General features: G+C 32.0%; 1 protein-coding gene across 4 annotated transcripts in view; it reads right to left on the bottom strand.

Annotated features, from left to right (window-relative positions):
* Nucleotides 1-479: 479 nt before the first annotated feature.
* LOC128553042 (paramyosin-like) overlaps nucleotides 480-8,789 on the bottom strand; it is a 64,413-nt gene continuing 56,103 nt past the window's right edge. Inside the window, exons 7-11 of one of the 4 annotated variants that reach the window (XM_053534150.1) lie at nucleotides 3,949-4,011; nucleotides 3,410-3,490; nucleotides 3,088-3,132; nucleotides 1,076-1,156; nucleotides 480-632 (exon numbers count right to left, since the gene is read on the bottom strand). In XM_053534150.1, the coding sequence (XP_053390125.1) occupies nucleotides 543-632; nucleotides 1,076-1,156; nucleotides 3,088-3,132; nucleotides 3,410-3,490; nucleotides 3,949-4,011 (360 nt within the window). In that variant the 3' untranslated portion in view covers nucleotides 480-542. Of the gene's footprint in view, nucleotides 633-1,075; nucleotides 1,157-3,087; nucleotides 3,133-3,409; nucleotides 3,491-3,948; nucleotides 4,012-8,789 lie in introns of those variants that run through there. The other 3 variants (XM_053534149.1, XM_053534151.1, XR_008369235.1) reach the window with 3 other exon arrangements.

Genomic DNA, 8,789 nt, shown 5'->3' with positions numbered 1-8,789 from the left:
TTTTGTACGCGCGTGCGTCCAAATACAGAAAATACGGGATTTTTGTACGCACGTGCATCCAAATACCGTAATATATTGTACGGTCACGTGTTGCAAATGAACGTTCGCGATTGGATAGATAAAATAGGTATAGAATAAATAAGTATAATGTTTTCTAGAATGTCCACATCCACTGTAAATAATCATTTACTTTCAGTAATTACTGACAAACATTTATTTTTGGTTTGATATATACATTATATACTTTTAATTTTGTAGCTACATATATTTTCTTGAAGTTGCCATTGTTTTGTTAATTTCCTGGGAGAGGGTTTTAATAATGTTGATATAACTTGTGCCCAATCCCATTGTATATATTAAATGCAATAAAATATTATTAAATCAATATCACTCACAAAATATCAAAATTACAAAAAATAAATATGGGACTAATTTTTTACACGTTCAGAATATTTGTGTGATGCGGTCACATAGAAATAGAAGAAAAGTTCAAACGACGCGAGGTTGAAACTCGGTAGTTGATTTGGAGCTATAGCCAGTTGCTAAAGCACTAGCTCAAAACATAATTTAATTTCTGCGATACATACCTGATGTATACGTCTGTTCAGGTCATCAATAATTTCCTGTTTTTTCTAAAAATGTAAATTTGTAAATGTTTAATTGAAATGCTTTGTAAGACATTTCTGTTACTTATACTCTTCTATTTGATATATTTGAGGCCTCCGTGGCCGAGTGGTTAAGGTCGTTAACTTCAAATCACTTGTCCCTCATCGATATGGGATCGAGCCTCACTCTTATTAAGAAGCTACCCAGCTGGTTTACGGAAGGTCAGTGGTTATACCCAAGTGCCCGCTTGTGATGAAATAATGCACGGAGGGGCACCTGGGGTCTTCCTCCACCATCAAAGTTGAACGTCGTCATATTACATATAACTGTGTCGGAGCGACGTTAAACCCAACAAAATAAATACATCTACTTAATATAAAATATAGGGATGAACTGATAAACAGTATCTGACTATATCTCAACAAATTTCGTGAAGATGGACACATTCTAAAAATTAACAGCGACTTACTGCAATGGTTGCCTCCAATTCCTTCAATTGAATTTGTTGTCGTTCCTCCTCTTTTCTCATTTTTTCATGCGGTTTTTCAGTCTGTAGAATTATATAAAGTTAGTTGATAAATAAAATAGCTTTATATACCGTTTAATTTGTAAAATATTTGTACTCAAAACATTCCTTCAATCTATTCACTTTCATCTCAATTCCTTATAGGCATATAAAACAGGTTGCAAAACTAAACAAAATTAAAAACAAAAACAAAAAACAAAAACGAAAAAAAAAAAGACAAAAAAACAACACACACACAAAATACAAAAGGCAATATGGTTAAGGTAACTGGAACTGATAAAGTGAAACTACTCTAACATATCAAACATGTGAAGTTCAACAAAATACATTTTGCAGTATTTCCGAGATATACCATTAATTTAACGGATATAACGGATATGATATCTTGAACAATATGAAACTAATCTAACATATCAAACATGTGAAGTTCAACAAAATACATTTTGCAGTATTTCCGAGATATACCATTAATTTAACGGATATAACGGATATGATATCTTGAACAATATGAAACTAATCTAACATATCAAACATGTGAAGTTCAACAAAATACATTTTGCAGTATTTCCGAGATATACCATTAATCTAACGGATATAACGGATATGATATCTTGAACAATATGAAACTAATCTAACATATCAAACATGTGAAGTTCAACAAAATACATTTTGCAGTATTTCCGAGATATACCATTAATTTAACGGATATAACGGATATGATATCTTGAACAATATGAAACTAATCTAACATATCAAACATGTGAAGTTCAACAAAATACATTTTGCAGTATTTCCGAGATATACCATTAATTTAACGGATATAACGGATATGATATCTTGAACAATATGAAACTAATCTAACATATCAAACATGTGAAGTTCAACAAAATACATTTTGCAGTATTTCCGAGATATACCATTAATTTAACGGATATAACGGATATGATATCTTGAACAATATGAAACTAATCTAACATATCAAACATGTGAAGTTCAACAAAATACATTTTGCAGTATTTCCGAGATATACCATTAATTTAACGGATATAACGGATATGATATCTTGAACAATATGAAACTACTCTAACATATCAAACATGTGAAGTTCAACAAAATACATTTTGCAGTATTTCCGAGATATACCATTAATTTAACGGATATAACGGATATGATATCTTGAACAATATGAAACTAATCAACGAAATCTCTCACCGTGACACTTTTACATTAAACCAGCATGACCAAAACTTCTGTTCAGCACGTCGTCTCATTAGGACAAATATTAATAGCATTTATTCAATAACTTGTCGTGGGTATAAATGATACAGAGAGGCCGCGTTTTGTTACGGACGGACAGAATGAAAAACAATTTCTCTCTCCCCATCTCAAAGTGGGCAGATTATGAGAAGACACATATAATTGCATCTAAGTTATATATTTATATAAATTGTTCTTTAAGACCGGGTTGTGTCAATAATGAATACTAGACCGCCTCGGTAGGCTAGTTGTAGAGCGACTCTCGAATGAAGAGTTCTTCGGCTCGCTCCCTAGCAGCGTCATAGCAAAGACGTAAAAATGGTACAAGTACCTTCTTTGCTTGGCGCTCAACATGTAGTGGATAGTCCTCGAATATGCAAATACTCTAACATAAATACATGCATGTAATGCACACCCACATGCACGAACGCACACACGCACGCACGAATGTCCAATCAGATTGTATATACTAAATGCAATAAAATATTATTAAATCAAAAGCACACTCAGAAAATACCTAGATTATAAAAATAAATATGGGACTAATTTTTTGACACGTTCAGAATATTTGTGTGATGCGGTCACATAGAAATAGAAGAAAAACTCAAACGACGCGAGGTTGAAACTTGGTAATTTATTTGGAGTTATAGCCAGTTGCTAAAGCACTGGCTAAAACATTTAATTTCTGTGATACATACCTGATGTATACGTCTGTCCATGTCATCAATAATTTCTTGTTCTTTCTAAAATGTAAATTTGTAAATGTTTAATTAAAATGTTATGTAAGACGTTTATGTTACTTGTACGTTTCTACTTAATAACGTGTATATCTAAATGACAGGAAACCATGCAAATAGATACAGATACTGAAAACTGTTGCTTGTGAAAACAACAAGTTTTTCAACAAAAGCAACAAAAGGTATAATTTGAAAAATAGAGATGAACTGATAATCAATGTCTGGCTATATCACAAAAGACTGTATGAAGATGGACACATTCTAAGAATTAATTATAACTTACTGCAACGGTCGCTTTCAGTTTCTTCAATTGAATTTGTTTTTGTTCTTCTTCTTCTTTCATTTTTTCATGCTGTTGTTTTGTCTGTAGAAAGATATAAAGTTAAATAAATGCTATAGCTTCTAGTACCGTTTGATAAACAATATCTGTACTTTAAATATTCCTTCGATCTATTCACTTTCATCTGTATTTAATTCTTTATAGGCCTTTAAAATCGGTTGCAATAAGTTCACAAATTCCTGCTTGGAAAAACTTACTGAAACGCAATACGGTTAAGGTAATTGGTGTCGATAGTGAGCAAAGGATCTACAGAAAGTTTGAAAATTATAAATTTACTTTTAAATGAAAAAAGAGAAAACTTTATCACTAACATGTGAAATATGTAAATTTCTACAACGTGATGTAAGCACTCAAATAAAGTTGTTAAATGTGTGCATTTTGTTTTGCAATATTTCGGGGGATGTACCATAACTTGAATAATTATATATATTAATATCTTGAACAATTTGAAACTAATCACCAAAGTGAATTATTCATCTTACCTCTTGAATTTGTTTTTGTATTTCTTCTGTTTGCTTTGATCTTGTATCTAGGGTTTTTTCATACTGAAAAAAAATGTTAAATTGAAAAAGATTATGTTTTATGGATTTGTAACTTGCAAATGTTCAAAAGTTAAACAAGATCAGTATAAGATATAGGGATATCCGCCGCCATTGTGTCTTATGGTGGATCGGGGACTAAAACGCTAAGGTTATGGTTTTGCACATCTAGTCATTATCATCATTGATAAAACACTTATCTCTGACCGCAGTAAGTACATTAAACGAGACAATTTTTATTATTACATACCTAAAATTATTTTCTTTTGAGTTTTAATTGACCTCGATCGTGCAATACTTTTCCATATTGACGTGGAACGCTTTCATATCAGACGTGGAATGTTTTCTTAACGTTGTATTGGAAAGATTCGCGAGACGTCCATGGCGGCCACGCGCACGTTGCGACAACAAGTTGACGGCATTTTCGCGGGAAATATTAATGCGCGTCAGTTTGATTTGTTTATTAAATTTTCGGAGAAATTCTTTTCATATTTTTCCTGTCTTTTGTTACAGAACGATTATTTAGGCATAAATTAATCATTTGATACTGGGTATGTAATAAAAAGGTTATCAACTTTGTATGTGGATATATGCACTCGTTCTTTTGCGGATAATATTACAGCAGCAGAACGCGTGCATATATCCACATACAAAGTTAATAACCTGTAAATATTGTTTCCAACTGATTTATTGTTCATGAGCTACTTCTGTTTTACATGTGTATCTATATTATAAGTGCTTTATAGCAGTATTAAAAATTCTTCTTTCTTCTTTCAGAAGGTATCTGTTACAATACTCTTAAGCTTCTCACTATACTCTATACTGGGTCATATATTAATGCCACTCATTACTGCATTTAAGTGTACATTCGGAAGACATGCAATACTTTCACCTTTAAATATGCTTTATTTGTATGATTTTATGTCCATTGTTTATCCCCCCGCCAAAGGCGAAGGGGATATTAGAAATGCTCTCCGTCCGTGCGTGCGTGCGTCCGTCCGCAACGATCTTTGTCCGGAGCATAACTCCAAAAGTACTGGAGGGATTTTCTTCAAACTTCATACACTGATAGAACACTTTGGGAGGAAGTGCAGTGTGCAAGAACAATAACTCTACCTTGCCTATTTTTTGAGTTATTTCCCTTTATCATATTTTCTTAAAAAATTTTGTCCGGAGCATAACTCCAAAAGTACTGGAGGGATTTTCTTCAAACTTCAAACACTGATAGAACACACTGGGAGAAAGTGCAGTGTGCAAGAACAATAACTCTGCCTTGCCTATTTTTTGAGTTATTCCCCTTTATCATATTTTCTTAAAACATTTTGTCCGGAGCATAACTCCAAAAGTACTGGAGGGATTTTCTTCAAACTTCATACACTAATAGAACACATTAGGAGGAAGTGCAGTGTGCAAGAACAATAACTCTACCTTGCCTATTTTTTGAGTTATTCCCCTTTATCATATTTTCTTAAAACATTTTGTCCAGAGCATAACTCCAAAAGTACTGGAGGGATTTTCTTCAAACTTCATACACTGATAGAACACATTGGGAGGAAGTGCAGTGTGCAAGAACAATATCTCTACCTTGCCTATTTTTTGAGTTATTCCCCTTTATCATATATTCTTAAAAAATTTTGTCCGGAGCATATCTTTTTCATGCATGGAGGGATTTTGATATAACTTGGCACAAATATTCACCACCACGAGGCGGAGTGTCATGCGCAAGATCCAGGTCACTAGGTCTAAGGTCAAGGTCACACTTAGAGGCCAAAGGTCAGATACAAGAATGACTTTGTCCGAAGCATTTCTCCTTCATGCATGGAGGGATTTTGATGTAACTTGGCACAATTATACACCAACATGAGACGAAGTGTTATGCGTAGTTCCCTTCTTTAGAATTACTTCCCTTTGTTGTTACTTTAAATAGCTTTTATTGTAACTTTTTCATTACTAGTCGTAGGGAAAAATCGAGACCACTTTTCTGTAGTACAACATGCATGCTATATCCAATTTTGAGGTGTATTTTGACCAATCTCTACCTGATAAAGATTTTTGTGTGGACTTGCATTTTTTTTTTATTTTTAAAGATTAACTTCCCTTAGTTGTTACTATAAATAACTTATATTGTAACATTTTTATAATTGACCGTAGGGAAAAAACAAGACCACTTTTCTGTGGTACAACATAGATGTTACTCTCCAATTTTAGGTGTATTTTATTATATATAAGGTATCTCTACCTGGTAAGGAGTTTTTTTGTGGACTTAAAAAAAACAAAAGACTTACAATGATTACTAAACAACCACAAAATTAACATTCCATTTGCAAATACAGCTGCTAGAGTAAAGAAATTTGCTGCGACGGGCATATATTGTAACATTCTGGCACTCTTGTTCCCTGTTAGCTTTCCATTCCTTCTTTTTACAGTAGCCATATAGGAAAACATCATAGCTATACTGTTCATGAAAATTAATAAAATTTAGCAGTAAACCACCTCACTACTGACTTATTCTTTCTTCCACATCTTTAAAACCCCTGATGCGGACCACAACTAAACGGTTCTTCAAAGCTTTCCCCAAAATTAATACTTTCAGACACTAACTTCCCAGGAACTTTAGCCTTCAATTATAATATGCCCGGCGGGGGGATTAGCTATGTGTAACATGGCTCTTGTTTTTATATTTTGATAATATCAAGATGGTTTCAATTATCAATTTGAAAGTAATTTCATACTTGTATAGTTTTGATATATATTTTTTTTTTCATTTGGTTTTCTTAAATCAGCTGAACAATTAATATAATGGAAAAAAAAATATGTATGAATTTGAAACATATTAGTCTTTTCGGAATTTCTTGTAACTTAATTTTCAAATCATCAAGCAAGTACTGGTTTCAATCTTTAGTTACCAACTGTATAACAAATACCAAAAGCGGCCTTTCTTACCGTATTTCTGTGGTAACTTGACATTTTTAATATAAAAAATATGTGAAAAATCAAAATCAGTTACATTTATTGAATTAGTTATATCAACTTCATCATGAGCCAACAGTTTTATGTAAATGTCCTGTGAAATACCACCATTGGTTTCATAGCTGTAGGAAAACAATAATTGTGCCAATTCCAACCTTTGGACGTCCAAAAGAGGCAGTAATTTTATCAAGTCATAAATAAAACACACTTCATATACTACTGAATTTTTGGTATGTATTATTAGTAGTAAAGTAATTGTTTGTGCGAAAACAGTATAACCTCATTTGACCTTTTGACCCTTGGTCCGAACCGACCAATGCCGGCCAATTTAAAAAATAAGAAAAAAACAGGTTTTCAGGTTGCTTTAACTTGACAAAACCTTACCAATTAACAAAAATGAGAACAAAATCTAAAAATATTAAAAATAATTAACTATAAAATGTACCTCCTGTAATATTACTTCCGAATTTCTTATTTATATACTAACTATTATACCGCAGTTAAACAGACGATTCATTATCACATTCCTTTTATCAGCTGTTATTTGCAATAATCAATAAAGCGGCACCGGTGCATTAAACCAATATTTGTTTAAAGTTGTTGATATTGATAAATTTTGAAAATGACACCGGTGTTGAAAATAGTTTTTGTTCAAACAGTTTATTGAGAATTACGCTGTAATTCATAAAAATTTTTAAAACATTAAACGTATAGATTATATCTTTGTAATTTGATGACGCAAAGCGTTTAAAAATGGTATATAAGTTAAACAGACGATTATTGCATTCCTTTTAAGATAAACATTATGTCGGTTTTTTTGAAACATCTGATTGAAAATTTAAAACGCTGTAATCCATTTGCACTTAATGACCTTAGTATAGAACGTTTCGCAGACGACATACGCTGTAATTCATGAAGGAATGTTAAAACCATTAAACGTATAGATTATAGCTTTGTAATTTTGGTGACACACGTGTGTTTAAATCAATATTATAAGTTAAACAGCGATTTATTGCATTCCTTTTAAGATAAACATATATCGGGGAGTTTTTTAAATACAACAAATTTGATCTTATTTTCAATTAGTAAGTATATTATTAGGGTACACATAGTAATTAAAACTTTAATTAAGCTTTTAATTAAACCTTTAATCCAAAAGTAGGTTACTATTATAGGATACAGGTTCGTCCGATATGTAGAATCTGATGTAACTATTTTTTAAAAGCATAAATGTTAATTCTGTAGATGCTGAATCGTCATAAGGGTGAATATCAAACATTGTCCCTTGTTTTAGAAAAATTTTAATTTTTTTCTTATACATAGATATTAACTCATCAGTGTCAAAGTCCTCAGCTGCCTCAGCTGTTATATTTACATTATCAAATATATCAAAAAATAAAACATCATCCTGAGGCCTTAAATCCGCCACCTAAATATAAAATGTGATTTGGGCTTTTAGTGGGTTTAATACGGTTCACCCGGGAGCTCGCACCCTTTAATAAAATCTTAAATATCTATATATAAGTTCCGGGTTTTTTCTGACTATAAACACACCACTCAAAAGCAAAATCTAGTACATCTATTTTATATTTTTGGGTTTTGGGTGTTTATAAAATCTTTATAATCTACAAAAATTTCCCAGGTCTTTTTTCAAATATATTTAAATAGTTCAGATCGCCATATTTTTATATGTTGAATAATCCAGGCACCACGACGGTCAAAATACTTTTTCATTTGTATGTAATCAAAAGTATGATTATAATAGTATTCAAAGAGAAACACTTCATGTCTCACTTCCTCTACCCTTTTTTTCT

Source organism: Mercenaria mercenaria, unplaced genomic scaffold, assembly GCF_021730395.1.
Source record: "Mercenaria mercenaria strain notata unplaced genomic scaffold, MADL_Memer_1 contig_3417, whole genome shotgun sequence".
NCBI classification, from domain to species: Eukaryota; Metazoa; Mollusca; class Bivalvia; order Venerida; family Veneridae; genus Mercenaria; species Mercenaria mercenaria.
This window is presented reverse-complemented; position numbering and strand designations above follow the sequence as displayed.